The sequence below is a fragment of the Podarcis pityusensis genome (assembly GCF_964106645.2).
Source record: "Podarcis pityusensis genome assembly, chromosome: 5".
In the NCBI taxonomy this organism is placed as follows: domain Eukaryota; kingdom Metazoa; phylum Chordata; class Lepidosauria; order Squamata; family Lacertidae; genus Podarcis; species Podarcis pityusensis.
The window spans coordinates 95,935,977-95,957,000 of record NC_138032.1 but is presented as its reverse complement, the minus strand read 5'-3'; the positions used below and the strand labels follow the sequence as shown (position 1 = coordinate 95,957,000).

The 21,024-nt window shown below is 43.3% G+C and overlaps 1 protein-coding gene across 6 annotated transcripts in view; it reads left to right on the top strand.

Moving 5' to 3' along the window:
• SCUBE1 (signal peptide, CUB domain and EGF like domain containing 1) overlaps positions 1-21,024 on the top strand; it is a 202,310-nt gene that overhangs the window by 145,547 nt on the left and 35,739 nt on the right. For all 6 annotated transcript variants that reach the window (XM_081005449.1, XM_081005448.1, XM_081005447.1 and 3 more), the window contains one exon: positions 14,909-15,031. In XM_081005449.1, the coding sequence (XP_080861575.1) occupies positions 14,909-15,031 (123 nt within the window). The remainder of the gene's footprint in view (positions 1-14,908; positions 15,032-21,024) is intronic.

The window sequence follows — 21,024 nt, the reverse complement described above, 5'->3', positions numbered from 1 at the left end:
ACAGGAATAAGTGCTTGTGTAATATTTTCCTTTTAGCCCATCATACGCACTTTTTGTCTAATGGAAAAGAAATCAGTTGATCTCACCTATACTTGTTTAGATGTCTCAGCTACCCTTTGTGCAACCACGGACCTCAAAAGCTACCGCATTTTGTTCTACCCGACTAAGAGCCCTTCTTAACTTTCTCATATGCTGTTTAACCATGGGGGTGTTGCCCTCGGGTTGCTTGACTGAATGCTCTTCTAAGCAAACATTTCTTGTTCTTTCTGTCTCATTGTCATGGTAACCTAGCTGTGTAATACACTGCCTACTTCCTTGAAACAAATCACACGCAGTGGAAATACTGTACCATTTGTGTTTTCAAATACCTGAGAATGCATTTACCGTTTGTGTGTGCCTGAATGAGACACAGAATATCTGTTATTTCCCAAGGAATCCCACAGAAACATAGCTATGTATATAAATCCAAGGGCTGTATCCAGCTAAACCATACTCCAATGAGTCCCATTGAAATCAAGGGACTTCCTAAGTTAGTCGTGAAGTCCATTGATTTCAGTCGGTCTACTCTGAGTGGCTTGGTTGGGTACAACCCGTCTTCTCTCTCCAATGCTGGCCGTGTATCTGGGAGCATGACTGCGGTGGACCAGTGCCTGTTGATTTGTATAGGGCTGCTCCCCATGAGTTGGCATCCTGAGCACTCATGTTTGGCAGGCTGCCCCAATGCTGGCATGCTGCCCAGTGTGGGGTGCAGCCGTGAGGTGAGCAAGCGAATGTGGCTGCCTCATGCCACTCTTAATCGTTCCTCCTGAATAGCCAAATGGGGTTCATGTCCTTGCTTCTTCATCTTGCACTTAGTCACTTGTGTTCTTTTAATTGTTAGTTTGATGGTTTTATATTTTTTAATCTGCTTTGAGTGACTCCTTTTGGAGTGGATAAATAAGTAAATAAAGTCTGGTGGCAATTGAAGCCATGGAGGGGACTCTGCCAACTGACTGGGCTACAAAGACTCAAAACTAATAATAAACAAAACTAAGCAGTAAGAGAAATGAAAGCTTCTTTAACATATATTCCTCAGGTTGCTGGTAGGATACAACTACACACTTCAGTTGTGTTATCACAAAGGAAGTGCACTTGTGCATTGCCACCAGTTGTGCCCTGAAAGCTGTGGTGCATGGAAGAGGAGAGCAGCAGCTGATCTCAAGGGAAGAGGAGATTCATGGCCAAGGAAAGGGTCCCTCAAGTAATTTGGCCTCAAGCTGCTTAGTGCTTTGAAGTACTTTGAATTGCACTCAGATACAGACTGGCAGCTGGTGCAGCTGATATAATAAAGGACTCGCATGAGCCAACACTTTGCCCCAGTCAAGACTTTAGCAGTGGCAGCAGCATTCTGCAGTCATTGAGGTTTCCAACTGGTTTTATCAAGGAGCTCCACATTGAATGCGTTACTGTCGCTCAGTCAAGATGCAATAAATATATGTAGGACCACGGCCAAGTATCAGGATTGAGTGCAGCTAATCTGGGGTAGGACCCAGGTAAGGAAGGCGCACGTCTGATAGTTAACTCTTTATTGGCAAGAGAAACACTAACAACAGCTTTCATGGTGCTCCAGATACCCACATTTCTAGCCTCCAGACAGGTTTGGGTCATATGGCACAGCTGCTGCAGCAACAGTGGGACCCCTCCTCTTCTCTGCTTTATACGCGGCTGGCACTGTTGTCTAAACCACAGAGCCTAGGGCTTGCCGATCAGAAGGTCAGCAGTTCGAATGCCCGTGACAGGGTGAGCTCCCGTTGCTCGGTCCCTGCTCCTGCCAACCTAGCAGTTTGAAAGCACGTCAAAGTGGATAGATAGGTACCGCTCCGGCGGGAAGGTAAACGGCGTTTCCGTGCGCTGCTCTGGTTTGCCAGAAGTGGCTTAGTTATGCTTGCCACATGACCCGGAAGCTGTACACCGGCCTCCTCGGCCAATAAAGCAAAATGAGCTCTGCAACCCCAGAGTCGGTCACGACTGGACCTAATGGTCAGGGGCCCCTTTACCTTTACCTAGGACAGGTTGCGTACCCACCACCTGAGACTTCTCCTGCACGGAAGTCATCACTGCTCTTCCCTTTTCAAGCACCTCCTGGTTCTAGGAGACAGTGGGGCAAGGGAAGGTGGGAATCTACTGACCTATCCCTTGCCTAAACCATCCGTTCTTCGTGCTCCACATCCTGCCCTGACTCTCCCTCCTTCCCTGGCCCCTGGCTTGCAAGTGCCCCATAAATCACTGGTCCCCTCTCCTGGGTCACTTCCCCGGTCAACTGCCTTTACCACAAACTTTTTGGAGCCCTTCCAGTCCCTGATATCAGTGTACCAGCTGGAAATATGCAAAAGCCACTTGTTAAAATGAACAGCAGTTCTGGGGGTACCTGTACCGTCTGCAAGATTTAAACCATTGTGATATGTGAAAGAGACATTTTACAATTTTATAGTGTGCCTTTTACCATTATATTTTTGGATACAATAAGGAAAAAACCTAATAATATTTTGAAAACTAGATATGACAGCTCAGTATTTTTGCACCTTTTTCTAGCAGTTACATCATGTGGTTATCATGCCATAAATACAGTGGTATTCTCTTTAGTTTCATAGCACCGAACTAGCAAATTTTTAAAAAGCAGAATTTCTCAAAATTTAAGAGGCAAACTTTTCACACCTGTGCAACATCAACATTTTATATCTAATCTCTGTATGAGATGCACTTTGCATTCACTCCTTTTGTCTTGTATAAATCTAATAACCTCTAACAATGATGCAAGATATAATAGATGTTTGTTTTACAAGGTGACTGATCTTTTGGCAGCCTTGAAGGCCTTTTAAAAAATTGATTAGCTGGTGGATAATGTTCAGAGTGGATATGCCCAGAGGGAAATAGTTGACACCCAAATCCATGTGTGACAGATTACCATTTGTATTTCAAAGTAGACTTATATGGGAGAAGGGAGAAAGTGACATGACAGAAATTTGTTCAAACCTGCCTCAGCCTTTCTGTGCTCAGATAGCATTTGCACACAGATGAGTGCTTTGCAGGAATCATTTTATGTTGGATACAGATTGGGAAACTTTATTTAGCCTATTTGCAAAGTTTGTTAATTAAGGAAACAGTTTACAGTGGTGCCTCGCAAGACGAAATTAATTCGTTCCGCAAGTTTTTTCTTCTTGCGAGTTTTTCGTCTTGCGATGCACGGTTTCCCATAGGAATGCATTGAAAATCAATTAATGCGTTCCTAGGGAAACCGACTTCAGACCAGGTCCGGGGACAGTCTGTCCCCCGACCTCTTCTGAAGGCTGGGGGGGGGCAAGGGCTTTTCTTCCCACCCACCCCAGCATTTTAAAAAACCCCGGGACAACGGAGGGCTTCTCCGCTGTCCGGGGCGATCTTAAAATGCTGGCGGGCGGCATTTTAAAATCGCCCCGGGACAGCGGAGGACTTTTCCGCTGTCCGGGGCGATTTAAAAGCCCCTGGGAAGGCAGGCGGGGGGGACAAAGACTTTTGCCCCCCGCCAGCCTTCAGAAGAGGTCCTGGACCTCTTCTGAAGGCTGGCGGGGGGGCGAAAGTCTTTGTCCCCCCCGCCTGCCTTCAAAAGCTGTCCGGCCAAGGCTTCGCGGACCTCTCCGCAAGCAGCGGCAGCACTGCCGCTGCTTGCGGAGAGTTGCCGGCATGCCGAAGCCTGCGCGCGCTGAGATCAGCGCGCCCAGGCTTCGCGGACCTCTCCGCGAGCAGCGGCAGCGCTGCCGCTGCTTGCGGAGAGTTGCCGGCATGCCGAAGCCTGCGCGCGCTGAGATCAGCGCGCCCAGGCTTCGCGGACCTCTCCGCGAGCAGCGGCAGCGCTGCCGCTGCTTGCGGAGAGTTGCCGGCATGCCGAAGCCTGCGCGCGCTGAGATCAGCGCGCCCAGGCTTCGCGGACCTCTCCTGCCTTCAAAAGCCGTCCGGGATAGCGGGAAGCGCTTCCCTGCTATCCCGGACTGCTTTTAAAATGCTGGCGGTGGGGAGCAAAGCCTTTCGGCCCCCGCCAGCCTTCCTGGACCTCTTCTGAAGGCCGGAGGGGGGGGGAAAAGGCTTTGCTCCCCACCGCTAGCATTTAAAAGAGGTCCCCGGAGATTTCCCTATGGGCTTTCGTCTTGCGAAGCAAGCCCATAGGGAAATTCGTTTTGCGAAGCGCCTCCAAAACGGAAAACCCTTTCGTCTAGCGGGTTTTCCGTCTTGCGAGGCGTTCGTCTTGCGGGGTACCACTGTACTTGATTACATGAAAAAAAATCCCATAAGCTGTCTTTGATTTCTTGTTAGGAAAAGATTTCAAGAAAAAATATATTAAAGAGGAAGCGCAAGTGAACAAAAGGGCACCTTCAGATGCGCCAGTGAAAGATGCTACTGCACATAGGCAAACAAAGGGAATCAATGTACTTTAAACTATTGGTCCTTGCTGATCAATCCCACTTGATTCAAAAGCAAGTGTCCATTCCCAACAAATTATTGTGCAAAATTATTTTGGTACCCTTTGCACGTGTCTATTATTGTTGTTACTATTAATTTCATTTATGAATCACTTGCTATGAAGCATCTCGAAGCAATTTCACAATACAGTGAAAAGATATAGGAAACAATTGCTTGCAATGAAAACAATTACTTACACACACACAAAATTCAAATCCGATACAGATACCGATTTTGATTTTTTAAAAATCTCCGCTTAAAGGGGTTGTTGAAAGTGGAAAATCTTCATGGTGCTGAAAAGACAGTAGAAATGGTGCTTGTCTGATATATAGTGGGGAAAGTCCCCTTGTCCCAAGCAGTGTAGAGCTTTCTACACCAGAATCTTGAACTTGGCGCAGAGGCCAAAATGGCAGCTTTAGATTTATTGCCATGTCTCTGAATGAAGGAAGTTCTAAGTTTTACAGCAATTTTATCCACTTTTTTGTAATCTTTGTGTGCACTACTTAGAAACTTTGACAATTAAGCAGTATAGAAATAATAAGACTTTCTACCTGTATCACTTAAGACTCCAGCTGAAGTCACTGATTCTGGGGAGCCTGAGCTGGAACTCCCACTTTACTGGTTAAGCAAGCCATGGCCCAAGGCACATTAAGCACAATTTATGATGGAATTCGAAGGCAAAACGAACTACAAATCCTCAATATCTACATCAGTGGTGTAATATGGCCACTTTCTCGCCTCCCTACATCCCCATGTTACGGGTAATTTGACACAGATTATTGTTGTCATTTTGTATTCTTGAGATCCCTTAGGGTGGTAACTTAAAACAAGCCATGGGGTTGTGTAGCTCTCTTCGTGCCACCCTCATTAGTTGGCATGCTCTGCTGTTTGGCATTATGGTGTGTAGTGCCTGCAAATTGACATCCTCAGTTGGAGGATACGGGAAAATTTAGCAATAAGAAAATATTGAAGAAAAGGTTACCTAATAGAGAGATTTCTACCTTAAGAATGGCTATATGAATAGATCCTGTGTTAGAGGATTGAATATTTCTTTTTTTCTTTCTTCTCAATGCTGTTCCTTGAGTTGAGGAAGTTTACTGTGACAAAATTTGGAAATACCTAACTAAAACGGCTTGGGGAATCTGGGTTCAGAGCCTAACTAGTGCATTCTGCTTCTAAAAAATCTTATGTGATGCATTTCACGCTTCTAATCTGAACAAAAATCTGAATTAAAAAACCATGCAGATTATTCCACATTCTTTTAAAGGCGCAGGCACCTTTTATATTTTAGCAGGTTTTTAATGTGCACTCATACTAATAACTTATTTAGATTTTGCGGTGTGGGGAGGAAACAGAAGGTTGGTACAGTAGCAGACCAAGCTGTAAGAAAGACAGAAAATAAATGCATTCATGCTGATTTGTGACCCAGACTAGGTGAATAAGAACGGCTGGATCTTTGCAGGGGGTGTGTGTCAGAGTGGAGAGATTTTCTTAGAGGAAATGTTTCTGTTCACAGTCGCTGCTAGCCAGCCATGACATCCTCCAAGACACAGGGAATCCCCCATTTACGCACATTCAGTACGTGCACAACTGCACACATGTGCATTGCACCGAACCCAGAAGTGACACAAAAATGTCACAAAAGGGAGTGTGTGTTTGCGGGCTTTTTCAATGGTGTTGCGAAAATATGCAATTTCACTTAAATGTGTGGTGCCTTGGAATGTAACCTCCACAGTAAATGTAATATTTTAGGAGCTCAGCCTGGGCATTCCACTTTCCCCACCCCAATTTTCTGTGTTGTTGTTTTTTCTAGTTCTCTCTCACTATTTTACGACTGTGAGCAATTCTCAGTGAACTTTCTTCTCCAGAGGAGGAAAGTTTGGTTTTGCCATTTCTGTCAGTAATCATATTTTGAGCTCACTGTTTGTGGGTGTCATCCCTGAGTTATACTGTAATGATGGGGGGTGCTCCACACTGCTTGGGAATTTTTAGAAGCCAAAAAATATTGTGGTTTTAAAGTAGATATTGTAATTTGTGAGTTTGGACCCATCATGCCAAAAATTGGGTGAAGTCATAGCAACATCATGTTTCGGTCTGCCATCTTGATTCAGTATGGCTCCTGGAATCCTAATGGTGTTGCAGTCTGCTTCCCACCCCCACCCCCACCTCAGGAACCCTTGTGCCAAAGTTGGCAGTAATATCTCAGACAGCCAAACCCATGCCAACAAAACAGTCACAGTCTTGCCAAACCTATGCCAAAGTCATGCTTCAGTCTGCCATTTGATTAAATATGGCGTCCAAATGGTCCTTGGATGTATAGAGAACAGATAGACAGACAAATCGCTTTCAAAAATCTATACTAGATGTAGCAGGACCTTTCCTGTGGAAGAAAAGAATGTAGCCTTCTGAAAAGGAAAAAAATATTCATTGGAGAGAACCTTGGATGAAGCAGTAGTATCACTTACACAGCCACTGGCAGGTTTTGAGGCAAGAAGCAAGTGGAACGAAGGAAAGCAGGAGCACGAGAAAATGCAGTCAGCTAGGTTATTTCTCTTGCTTCCTTTATTCTTCCCCACCCACCTCCAAAAGCAATGGCAAAAGCCACAATATGCTTCTGTAAGGGAGGTGTGTAAAATAACGTTGTTATTGTTAATCCCACTTATCCATCATCAGTAAATGGTGTGATGCTTTAATGGTGTGATGCTTCTGTAATAATTTGAGATGAATCTTGCAAACTGTTGCTTTTTCCAGTTTCAGGGCTTCACAACGTAAGTCTGCCTAACTTGTAGCAGCCATGCCTGGCTTTCAGTTTAGTCTCTGATACAAGGAATATCTCTCAGCCCCCTTTGATTAGACACCTCCACCGCTCTCACCTAAACTGTGAAACAGACAATTGGCCCTTTAACCATACACACTCCCACATAAACTGCAACAGAGGCTTTAATAGAGTTTTATCTGTGTGGTCTTTGTGGAGCCAAACTAGGGAGTAAGGTTTAGCACTCCTCAGCTGCATGCCCTCCCCCCCCCCTGCTTTCTGTGTGATGGGACAGACTTGCTGCCATCATTGGTTATCACTCCTATACTGACAAATCGCTCTTTAACCCCCAGCTCCGTGGCACAGTGCTTTGGTAGAACTCTCCTCTTACGTAGTTGCATGTGGCTTGTTGAGAATCACTCCCCTTTCAGCTGCTTTTACCCCCATAGAGGAAAATGTGTGAGTTGTGATATCTTGTCCTGAGAGGTAGTAAAAACAGCTTAGAGTGATTTTCCGTGGGGAAAGGTTAAATAAGCCCCTATTGTACCCCTGGCAAATCACCGTTTCTGTGACTCCATGTTATAAAAACAAAACATTTCCCTCAAAAAAATATTGTGGAAGTACATGTAAAATTTATTTCTATCCTTAGTTGCCAGGGCTGTAAATTAAGTGTGCATTTATTTGAACAAAAGACTGAAAAGGCACCACTTTAATGTGAGTAGTGATCCTGAAAAATCCATAATGTATGATGTCTTCCTTAGCATTTCTTTGCAGACTTGGAACACTTTATAGGACTTGTGCATGAATTTGCACACCCCCATGCACCAAGCACACATACACAAGTCTGATGCAAACCAGGTCCTCCCAGACATTTGAGAACCCATGTCATCAATTACACTGAGCAAATCTTCCTGGCATGGCATTAAAACGGAAAAAAAAGAACTGTCGCTTCCTTCTTGTCAATGTGCAGCCATGCAACTTATCTTAAGACACCTAGGTTTTATGTTCGCCTGTTTAAAGCTTCTGAAACAATAGAGTATTATCTGAGGCATAAGCCAGCCCTGCATTTCAGAACCCCCCTTTTTTTTTGCCGCCAACATTCCTCCAACTTTGCAATACACACATTTTCAAAGCGTTATGCATACAACAAAATGTATTCCTAAAGTTAATGTATGTCTAACTTGTTCACCTTCCCCTGTTAAACTTCCCTATCCTTCTTGCTACCAGCCTGTTGTCTTTGTCTCCTCATCACCCTCATCTTAAGAGCTTTATGATTTATGATTATTTACATGGCATTATTTACTTATGTACGCTTGTCAGGCAATAACAATATTCTTGTAACTTCATATAGTCACAAGGGGGACAAAACGATCTCAGCTCGTATATATGAATGAAATAAGGGACTGGTTCACACATTCATGTGACTCACACTTCCATGAATACTTGAAATGAAAGCTTTAGTTCTGGTGTGTCATCTGTGAAGGGCCATTCACACACAAGTAATCTGTTTTTGTAATCCAGTGATGAATATGTGTTTGTGAACAAGACCTAAGAACTGGTTTTCTGCCTTTTGCCAGTATGAGAATTTATGGCTGTAGGGGCAGGTATATGTTGAAAACAATGACTTAGTAAACCTTATATTTTGACTATGATAAAACTGGATTCCAAACTACACAAAGATAAATGAGGTCCAGATTCTTTCATGCTGTGGGATCATTCATTTTCGCATGTCTCATAACAAGACTTTTATTTATAGCTATGGAAAGAAAAATAATGGGGGCCATTGACTTGGTTAGAGGTGATACACTTGGATCCTGTTCCTTTTCAAGTGAAATGCAGCAACAGTCTGCCCTCCATAGAGTGAAATAATTTTTACATGCCTTGTCAGTCTCGCTACAGCCATGGAAAGAAATACGTGCAAACGGAGACGTAGTGTTATTTATATTGCTCAGAATGTTTTTGCAGTTAACAACTTCCACCTCCCCCCTGTTCTAAAGGCCTTAGTTTCACATAGCCCCATTTACAATTTTGATCCAAGCCTTTTCAGTTGCTGTCTAATTAGTAATTCCTTTCATGGAACATTGTCAGTTTATACCAACGAATATCATAAAATCGTAAATTGATAGAGTTGGAAGGGAACAACTAGTTCAACCCCTTGCAAAGCAGGAATCTCAACTAAAGTATCCATGACAAATGGCCATCCAACCTGTTTTTTAAAAAAACTTCCAAGGAAGGAGAGTCTACCACCTCCCAAGGGAGTCCATTCCACTGTCAGACAGCTCTTACTTTCAGAAGCGTCACGGTCCGGTTTACGGGCGGTTGAGGTCCTGGCTGAGGACGTTGGGACCGGGGGCAAGATGGCAGGGTGGGAGCAGGAACAGGAGTCCAGAAGCCAGGAGTCAGGAAGCCAAGGGTCCGAGGGTCAGGAAAACAGGAGTCAAGGAGCCAAGGGTATGAGGATCAGAAAGCAAGGAGTCAAGAAGCCAAACACAGCAAGGCAGGAAGCGTGTTGCTGTGACAAGGAGCCAAAGGGAAATGCTGACTTTATATCCCTTCCTGGCTCTTGCCACCAGGTGCTGTGAGTTACCAGTCGGCCTCACCTGTGCGGCTGCACCTTGCCTCTTCAGAACAAACTTAGGAAAGCCCCAGTCCTGCGAAGCTTTACCGGTCACAGGGCCTGGCTCCTGCATGCACTCCTGACAAGAAGGTTCTGTCTGATGCTTAGTTAGAATCTCATTTCTTGTAACGTGAATCCATTGGTTCAAGTCCTAGCCTTTGGAGGAGGAGAAAACAAGCTTGCTCCATATGACAGCCCTTTAGATGTTTGAAGATGGCTATCATATTTCCTGTCTCCTCTTTACCAGGCTAAACATAACCCAACTCCCTCAACTGTTCCTCATAAGGCTTGGTTTCCAGACCCTTGGTCATCTTGGTTGGCTCCCCCACCCAGTCTAACCCTACAGGCCAATACAAAAGGGGTTTGGATTGCTCTACAGTGGACCAGGGCCAGTCATATCATTAGGCAAAATGAGGCAAATGCCAAAGGACAGGAAGCAGCAGAAAGATGCTGAACAACAGTGTGTGCCCCTTGACCTGTTTCCCATAAATTAGCCTGCTGCCCTCAGGTGCAGTGGAAGGGTGTATCATCAACATGTTATTAGAACAAAAATCCAAACGTTGTCCCATCCCAGCCAATAAAACCAGATACAGCAGGTGGAAAGGTAAAAGAAGAGTTTATTCTGGCTGCAGTCCAGAGTCCTGTTATGGATCACTCCAGAAGGAACAAGCCCCAGACAAAGCAGGTCCAAAGCATTTATACTTTGTATATTGTAGCAAACACAGAGACACATGAACTTCTGTGTCACTGTTGGCCAGGAAAGCATGTGATCAAGGCATGCTTGAATCAGGTTCTTCCACTTGGCTTCAAGACAGGTATTCACTGACCCTTATCTCGAGTTTAGGCCTGCTCGGCATAACTGGACTTGCAGTTGCAACTGTGGACACGTCTTGCGTAGTCATGGAGACATCTTGCTGTGGGAATGTGTTTCTGCAGACTCAGCACTTAGCAGGCGGAAGTCAGCTGTGCCTAGTTCTTCAGGGTTGTTAGCCTGCTGGGCATGGGATGTGGCCAAAGTTCTTATCAAGCCAAGCAGAAAATAGCCTGCCCTGTGATTCGGGCCACTTGTCCTGAGATTTGATCCTACCCCTTGAAACTCAGAACAGGTTAAAACCTTAACCATAAAAGGGTAAACATGCAGGTGCAAATGAACATTCAGATACACATTTGCTTGTGCACATGGAAATCAACTGTATATTACACCTGTTAAATTGGCTAAAATGTATAAGGTAAGCAATAAATGTTGGAAATGTAAAGGAAATGTTAAGAAAATCAACTGCTCCAAAACTACATCAATCTACCCCATTGGATTTTTTACAAGAGTGTTTCATTTGTAAAATTGCGTATCATTGCATGAAGACTTTGCCAGCACACAAATGACCATGACCAGGAACTGACCTTTTTACTGTTTTTCATTTTTGCCTTATTACATGTATTATCCATTTGATTACCCATGGCGGGACTACACAGGACTGTAAAAAAAGATGCAACAGAATCCATCCCTTCATAATTAAAAATTGAATTCAGTCCAGTTACAGATAAGTCTCCCTAGCCATTTGATTTTGGAGACATCTAAAAAGTCACATTATTCTATGGGCTATGGACTTTGCCAGACCCGATTAATGTAGCCACAGTAGTACATGCTCTGGTGACTTCTAATTTAGACCTGCAGCGTGCTGTTTGTGGAACCGCCCTTGAAGATAGTTTGGAAGCTATTGCTAGTGCAGAACATGGCAGCCAGATTAGTGACTGGCACTGCAAATTTGGATCATGTGGCACCAGTCCTGAAGGCTCTGCAATGGCTGCCCATTTGCTAATGGGCCCAATTTAAGGTGGTGTTCTTACTGTGTAAAGGGGCACCCCTCCCATTATCTGCTGACTTGTGCTTTTAGATCCATGGGAGAGGCCCTGCTTGTAATTCCATCAATAACGATAATTCATAGTGTGACAGCTCAGAAGAAGGATTTCTCTGTTAGGTGCAGAACTCATTCCCTTTGGAGACACAGTTGTCCCACTCCTTAATTAATTTTCAGCGTCAGCTTAAGACATAACTTTTCCTTCAGGCATTTGGGGAAGGCTGAAGTGAAAATTGGTCTCTTCTACTGCTGGGTTGCTGTTTTTTTATATTGGTCCTATGGTTTTATGTAATAGTGTATGTTTTATATTTCAGTATATTTGTATTGAATTCTCTTTTGTACTGACTGCCCTGGAACCTTTGGGTGGAAGAGCAGGTTATAAGTGGAATAAATGAATAAATATTTGTGGTACTAGGTTTTCTTGTTTTCATTTATTTGTTTTGAAAAATATCCTGACACAGAAGTCATTTGGACCTTCAGAACAGCTCACCACACAAGTTTAAAGCAGGTGTGATACAAAAAATGTGACTACAACATACAAGACACAGAAAAGTAGCTAAAACCCAGGAAAGAAATCCAGGACAGTGGTACTGTAAGAGGTCAATTTGCAAAACAATCAAATAAAAATACACATGTCACCAAACATATATTAAAACAGTACAAACACCTTATCAAACAAATTGCAATCTCAAGCAAATAATTAGACAGGTAAGGCCATCTAAAATCAGGTCAGTCAGCATCTTCTAGAAAAATGATGCCTATTGTAAGGTCCATAGCAGAGCAGCCCTTTCTAGGGAGCAGATTCCAAAGTGTGTGTCACCAGTGATGAAGGGCATTCCCCTTTTGCAAGGCAACCTGACCTCAACCAATCTTCTGATAACACCAAGGTTGCTGGTTCAATCCCTGTATGGGACAGCTGCAAATTCCTGCATTGCAGGGGGATGGACTAAATGATCCTCAACATCCCTTCCAACTCTACAATTCTATGATTCTGTGAAGCCTAACTTCAACCAAAGCTGCTATAGCAGATCACCAGTTGTTTACTTCGTTGTGCAGAGGAGTCCATAAAGGAGAAGGTGATATCTATGTTTACATAGTTTTACAGTGGCATAGACCAATAAAGGAGGGGGAAATTCAGATACTTTGGTGGTTTGGACAACACAAGTTTTCTTTCTTATAACATTTTTAAAATTATGTTAAAACTTTTTGCTTTACTAATGTCTAAACAATTATCTGCCAGAAATATTGAACTGCTCATATTTGCAATTATAAATGCTGAACTAGACTGTTTATAATACAGTATAACTGGAATTGTGTGCTTTCAACTATGGCCCATCCTTTTGCTAAACATTTTGAAACTGATGCAATCTCCTCCAAATCTTCCTGGATATTTTCTAAATTCAAAAGTGACACCAGAAAGAAGTGTTGTGTGACTAGATTGCATGCATGTTGAGCTAGTGCAGCTGTGGCAAACATAGTCAGTTTGGAACTGTATGCTTTGATCTTATTTTGCAAATAGTTCTCTTTATAGACAATGCCTGTTTGCAATCTAGGCTCTGTATAAACATTTATTGCACCTTATTTCCTTCATATGATAAGAAAAAAACACCTCTGTTTCCAGCTGTAAAAGGGAGATCAGAAGAATTGCACAAATATTAATATGTTGTTGGCATCATAGCACTGAGACGGCAACCACCAGTTGCTGAATGCTGTCAGAAAAGGAGTTTCTTACAGGTTATTGAATTGTATGTGGAAGGCTGTCTCTTTTATTTGACTGCGGCTATGATGAAGCATTTTATAAAGCCAAGAGCAAATAAAACTTACACTATTCTTTTCTCATTGCTAGCATTTTATGTGTTTTAAAAGATCGGAATAGGGATTGCAGTGCCTATCAGTATATGTGGTACGTTGCGTAGAATAAGACAGGTCACTGCCTTATGAAGCTTCCAGTCTAAAGTTTGACACAGAGGAAACAACAAATTAGGGGGAAGAAGAAAGAATTATATACTATTGTTCTATTATATGTGCTATTATATGTTGCAAGTTTAGTTGCAGTTGTAGTGCCTAAGGTTTGTTCCAAAGGCTTCTTGGAAACAGTAGACTGGTTGTGGGGAAGAAGCAAAAGTGCTGATAGCGTCATGGAGGTGTTCTGGGAAGCAGTTCTAGGAATACAGGGGAGAAAGGGTGGTGTCTTTGCAGAAGCAGGAGAACTTTGGGTGGCTGGGGATGGTAGAACTGGTCAAGGTTTAGGGTTATATAGGGATATAAGAGAAGAGAGACGAAGGCTGCAAGGCTACAGAGGATTTTGAAGATAAGAACAACGGTCTGGTATTACGTAGGGAGCCAGTGTAAGCATATTAAAAGGGATGCAAGTTGATCATGGAGATGGGATTAGTGAAAGGATTGAGCAGAAGAGTGCTAAATAGATTTGAGGGGATCAAGGTGAGACAGTAGGAAGACCCAAGAGGAGAAGAGTGCAGTAATCTAGGGAAGAGAGAACTATGGAAGGAACCAGTGGTTTTTGCTGGCAGGACAGAGGGTAAGGGATGTATTTTTGCAAGATTGACTTGGCAAAGGACTGGGGGTGGAGAGTGGATAAAGGCAAGGCCACACACCAGTTGAGCAAAGTGGATGGTGATAACTGCTAAAAAATTAAGAGAGTAGAGGGTGTGGAGACAGAGGTGTGGTCTTGGGTATATTGAGATTGAAATGACAATGAAGACTAAGGCCTCCAAGTTAAGTTTGTTCAGGTAGAGAGAAAGATAAAGAAAAGTAATTATACCATTTAAATTTTTTTAAGATTCTATCTTCACAGATGCTACAAGTATACATTAATTGAATTTTTAAAAAATCATTATGTAACATTTGTCAGGCACTGAATTTATGAACTTACAGGGTGGAATATGATTGCTGAACAGCAATTCAGTTTTTCTACAGCTGTTTTCCTCAATATTCCCCCCCTCATTTTGCCATAGTTATGTTGATGAAGAAGTTCACACAGCTAATTTCATAGCCAGTTAATATTCTTTAAAACTTTCCCCCTCCTTCATCCTAGTAGCATTGTGGGCAAGTATAGTTCCAGTGATAATCTAAGTTCAGATTTTTGTGGGAACAGGCAAAATATTACTTTTCTACCTCCCCCACCCCCCAGGAAGAAGGTATATTACTGATTTTTGGCTCAGTTTCTTTCTCTCTTGTTTCTAACAGATATAGATGAATGTCTGGTAAACAATGGTGGCTGTGACCACTTCTGCCGGAACACTGTGGGTAGCTTTGAATGCAGCTGCCAGAAGGGGTATAAGCTACTAACAGATGAACGAACCTGCCAAGGTAATTCTCCTTTTATCAAAGCTTGTTTATTTTTAAATTAGTAATGAAAAAAACGCCGTTTACCTTCCAAGATGGCGACGTGAGCGGCAGCCTTGTCTTATGCTCGGTAAAGCTATATTTTTATTATCTGCTTTGACGGGTTCTAAGGGCTCTAAGATGCCTTAAGGCGTTTATTTTAGAAGTTTTATGGTTTAGATTATTTCTACTTCTCCCATAAATCTGCAAGAAAACGCGGCAGATAAAGACTGTTAAAGGGAGTAGGGCTCATTAACAGCACAACCTGCCCTGACCCTGCTATTTTGAGAAATTTTCTCCCTATTTTCTTGCCGACATGAGAGGGAAGAAACGCCGCAGGCAGCATTCCAATGAAGCTACGAGCACTGCCAAAAAACAGACAAATATCAGGGATTTCTTGCCTGACAATGACCTAAATGAGATCTGTAGAAACTTCCCCACAGCAAACAGCTATGAGGTCCTTGCTCCCAGTACTACTCATGAGGAGCCTGCCGGCATTGTGGATGGCCCACAACTAGCCTCGAGCCTGTGTATGAAGGAACAGATGGAACAGACTCTTGAGTCCCTGCAAAAAACTTCACCTGAATTATCCCAGTCACCAGCCCAGTTAAACAAGGACCGAGAGGCACTGGAACTGCTAATCTGCCAGACTGAGTTGATAACACATACCATCACCAACTTATATAAAAGGCTGGATGGGATCGAAAAGAAGCTTGAAAAAGTCTTTGGCTTGTTCAGTTGCCCCCCCCCACTTCCTCAGCTTAACAATATTGCAAACTCCGCTCACCCCTGCCCAAGTGTGCAGGCCAACCTTGCACAAAAACAAGTGAGATGCCTGCCCAACCAAGTACAAAACTCAAGTCTGCAACTCCAGAACAGCAAACTTGCAGTACTGGTGGGAAACCACCCCTTGAATTATAACAAATGGGCGGATAAACATTCGGTCACAAATTCCCTGACCCAACTGCTGGGGCAGACATTACGCCCCGTAGATATCGTGGACATCTCATGGCTGCCTTCTGGACCTTATATGAGACGTATGGTTATTAACTTTAGATCTGCCCATTTCGTTGCAAAGATTCTAAAATTAAGAAACCGCACAAGAAAATGGTACATCTATTTTACAAGGGTATTCACCAATCTGACCCGTACACCGCTATGCACCAGGATAGGTGCTGTCGGTGTTGATGCTGGGCCTGTGCGCCATAAAGAACAAATAGACGGGGGAATGGAGCCGGGATCTATTACCCCACAGGGAGTGGCAAGCCTGCCCGCAAATGACTTAATTGATTTCCTACACCCCCCGCTTGGTACCCTGGTCTCTACGTGCAACGAGCCTGGCATTGGACTACCCAAGCAAGACCAGTCTGAAATGCTCTCGTCCTCATATGCCTCGATGCCGGAATTGGAGGCTTCCATTATTCTAAGCCCAATACGCAATCAAGATCCACAGCTTTTGTCAAATTTTGACCCGCTAGCAGTACCGACGCAAGATGCAGCTGTCGACCTGCTACCTGTACAGCCTATACGGGTCGGCAAAACCCTTGCTCAGCGAAAACCAGCTGAACATCATGATACATCAGCTGAACAACATGATATTTGTAACGGTGTCATCGAAGATCCTCTGGGCCAAATCAACCTATTGGCCCCCCAGTTAAAGCTATCACACCTATCTAGGGACCAGCGACCTCAAACCTGGAACCACCAAGCAGGGCAGATAGAGGAGGAGCCCAGCTCAGGAGCCTCAAACCACCGGAAAAGAGATTGACTGCCACTATTTCCACCATCACCCTATTTCCACATTCTATCCTGGAATGTGGCGGGATGGCTATCTAAGCAGGGTGACGTCGACCTTCTGGATTTCCTTACAAAATTTCAGATTTTATGTCTACAGGAGACATGGTGTCTAGATCTCCATGTCCCCTCTTTACAGGGATACGAAGCCTTTGCTACCCCTGCGATAAAACCAAATTCCCGAGGCCGACCTAGTGGTGGTTTAGTCACTTTTGTTTCTACCAAGCTAAAGTGCAAGGCCCGGCAACAGCAGTGGGTGAAGAGTAACAATTTACAAATCTTACTTATTTCTAGCAGTGAAGGAGGAGATTTCCTTTGCTTTAATATATATATCCCTCCCATAGGCACCCCTCCCCAGTCGTCACAAATCTGGGAAGATTTAGAGCTATGTTTGGAGAAGGCTGAACTAGAACTCCCTGGCATGGATATCCTGCTGGCAGGTGATTTCAACGCCAGGATAGGAAATGACATTAATACGTACTGCTCTAAATCTCAGTTCCTGCCAGAGGCAGATTGGTTTATTCCCTGGTCCTCTGACGATAAGGTCTTGAATAAGGCAGGCATTACATTAATGGAGACTGCCTTCAAACATAATTTGTATAATTTGCATGGTACCCATATGGACAGGTCAGGGGGTTTCTTTTCTTTCCTTGGACCTAGAGGTGCGAGCGTTATTGATTATATCCTGGTCTCCCCAAAACTCTTGGAGAGGTCACAGGGCTTCAGGACTTTCAATAGAACTGAGAGTGATCATCTTCCTATATCAATTTCACTAATTCCCCGTGGTTTGGAGGATCCGCAATACCACAATCACTGTGCAGACCCACCTCCAACTCTGGCCCTTCGTAGGCGTAAATGGAACAGCGACCTGGAATCTAAAATCAAACTACACCTGCATTCATCAGACTTACTGGCCTTGAGAGACCAGTGTATCTCATCTATTTCTGACCCCTTTTCAACATTTCAGCAGGTCTCAGAGTCGCTCTTCCCACTACTCACGAATTCCAACCCTCCCAAAAAACAAAACAACTCGAGGGCCTGGTTCGACAAAGACTGTAGGAATCTAAGATCTTTGCTTAGGAAATTACAAAATAAGGTAAAACAGGAAGGGACCCTGTCCTCATTGGAAAACCTGCACAGGTGGCGTTCTCATTATAAAAATACTCTAAAATTTAAGAAATCCCTCTACAGAAAGGAACAATGGGAGGCACTTGACAAAGCGATCAAATTGCGGGACGACAAAAAGTTCTGGGAAATAATTGCTCAGGGAGTTTCACCCAAAGGGAAAATTGTAACCAACAGTATTTCATCTAACTTATGGTACCAACATTTTTCCCGGCTATATACAGCTCCAAACATTGCTAAACCGAGCCAGTTCCCTCCTCTTAAAAACGATCTATTAATGGGCTGGGATCCTGTTACCGAATCAGAATGTTTACAGCTAATTAAAACACTCAAGAATGGCAAAGCTCCCGGTGAGGATATGATTCCTCCTGAGGTGTTTAAACTAAATGCCCAGTGGTGGGCTGCTATTTTGGCCCAACTTTTTACGGTAATAAATGATATATGCAAAATCCCAGAAAACTGGAAACTGAGCCTGGTAGCCCCCATCTATAAGAAGGGAGACCCCCAAGACCCCTCAAACTATCGCCCCATAAGTCTCCTGGACATTGTGTATAAACTTTATACTCGCTACCTGCTAAATAAACTGGTTGACTGGGCTGACCACTCTAACCTGCTTAATCCGGAACAGGCAGGGTTTAGAAAGGGCCATAGTACAACAGGCCATTGTTTGGTACTACAGACAATGATAGATAAGTATACAAAGGTACATAAGAGCAAACTTTTTGTGGCTTTTGTAGATCTTACATCCGCTTTTGATTCAATCTGTAGGGACAAATTATGGCAAAAACTATATGAAACAGATATTGATAGACGACTTCTCAAAATACTTAGAGAGTTACATTCAGACACCACAGTTAAAATCAGAACTGGGATGTCAGGCAACTATACTGACCCACTGCCACTGGGGAAAGGGGTTAAACAGGGCTGTTTGTTAGCGCCGTTCCTCTTTAATTTCTATATAAATGACATTGTTCAACATATGGCAAAGTATAAGTCATCAGCTCCTGCCCTGGAAGGCAAACACCTGAATATATTACTATATGCTGATGACATGGCTGTCATGGCACTTACTCGAAGGGGCCTACATAGCATGCTGGAGGGGCTCGCAGCTTATTGTTCCCAAAACTCTCTAAAGATAAATTATGACAAAACAAAAATTGTGGTATTTACTAGAGCTCGCCACACATTTAGATGGTCTCTAGATGAACACAAAATTGAACAGTGTCTTTTTTTTAAATATCTTGGTATCACTTTCCAAGCTACATCTAGCTGGCTTGCCCACTTCAAGACTGTAGCCCTTCTAACACGTAGGACAATCGGTGCTCTGCTCAGCTTTTTTTATTCGAGGGGAGGGCAACTGGTGATCCCGGCACTAAAAGCTTTTGTTGGAAAAGTGATTCCCCAGATGCTATATGGAGTAGAACTCTGGGGATGGAATCAGAAGCTGTTAGAACGGCTCGAAATCTTCCAAAATTTTTACCTCAGAAGAATTCTAGGCCTCCCTCAGAGTACTCCGGCAGCTCTCCTAAGAGTGGAAGTAGGATTACCTTCTGTGTCTGCCAGGGCCCACTTAAGATTCCTGCGTTTTTTCACCAACCTCACAGATGCCCCGAACACCTTATTGGCTAAACAAGCCTTTGTATCATTACAAAATAATACTACTTGGCATAAAAACCTACTAGATATCCTATCCAGATACAATCTACCTGAGTTTAATACCCTTAAATTGTGGAGCCCTGATAAAGTTCGGGAATGGATCTTTGAAAAAGACGCCTTTTTGGACTCCACAAAGATAAAAAACTCTGGGTTTTCCTACTGGTTTCCCCGAGTAAAAGCAGTCAAAATCTGTGCCAACTACTTGGTGGAGATCACTGATCCCACCCTTCGGAGAGCTTTCACTATGGCACGGTTTCAAACACTGCCAACTGCATATCTGACCGGTAGATTCACAAAAACCCCAGTAGAACATCGTTTATGCCCTTGCCTTATGAAAATTAAAGAGGATCTTACACATTACCTCCTCTATTGCCCCATCTACTCGGGCTTTAGAGACGCATTGCTGCAAATTATACCCAACTCTATAACCAATCCTGAAGATAGAGTAAAATTTTTGTTAGTTGATGCAAACCCACGTATTACCCATGTGGTAGCGGTTTTTGTGATGAAGGCCATGAAAGCCAGGGAAAGATTTATGGATGACAATGTAAAGACCCCTTCATCGTCTGTTTAACTCGTTGCTTGTTTTCCCTCTCTTTCTATTTTGTGGGATGAAGGTTTTGTTGGCGTAGTATGTAATGAATTTTAATATTTTTTTAACTATTGTTGTGTTAATGCTTGTGTACAGGCATGGTCCTCACAATAAACGGATTTGATTTGGTATTAGGTAATAGAAGAACAAGGTGTCTAATTTTCACTTTCCTAATTTTGTGCACTCTTGCATTTTTATTAAAAGATAACTATAGTGCTGGAGTTTTGCAGTTTGACTTCCGTTTGAGTTTTTCTGTGAAGGCCTTGTTGCAAGAGTAATCTGAACTCATCGACTTCTTTAGCTCTACTTCCAAAAGTTTACTCACTTTTCAAGAAATGCATGGCAAGCTGGCTTTTGCTGCTTCCTTTTCTCCCCCTCTCTCACTTCTTTCAAAGATACAAAATTCTTCTGAAAATCTTTCCCTGAAACTTTATGTGGGATGCCGCACACAGAGCCTGATGCAATTCCCACAGAGGCAAAACAATTCTGTGTGCATAGATCTCACTCCATTGAATTACCCCCTGGCAACGCCTTCATACTTCACAACGGGCAGAAAACCAAAGTCAGTCTGTTCTGCTGCTGTAGTGCACTGTGCTTGGTTGTCTTCTAAAGTTTCACTGAACATCACAGTGATACCTAGTGAATATAATAACTTATAAGTCAAGCCAGAGAAAGAGAAAAATATGGGAACACTGATCTGCTGAACCGGCAAAGATCAAATGAAAATGTGTGGGTTTCTTGTTTGTTTTTTAAAATGCAACTTAAAGTTACTTTCGATTATAGCAACTACGAAATCATTTAGGTTGCGATT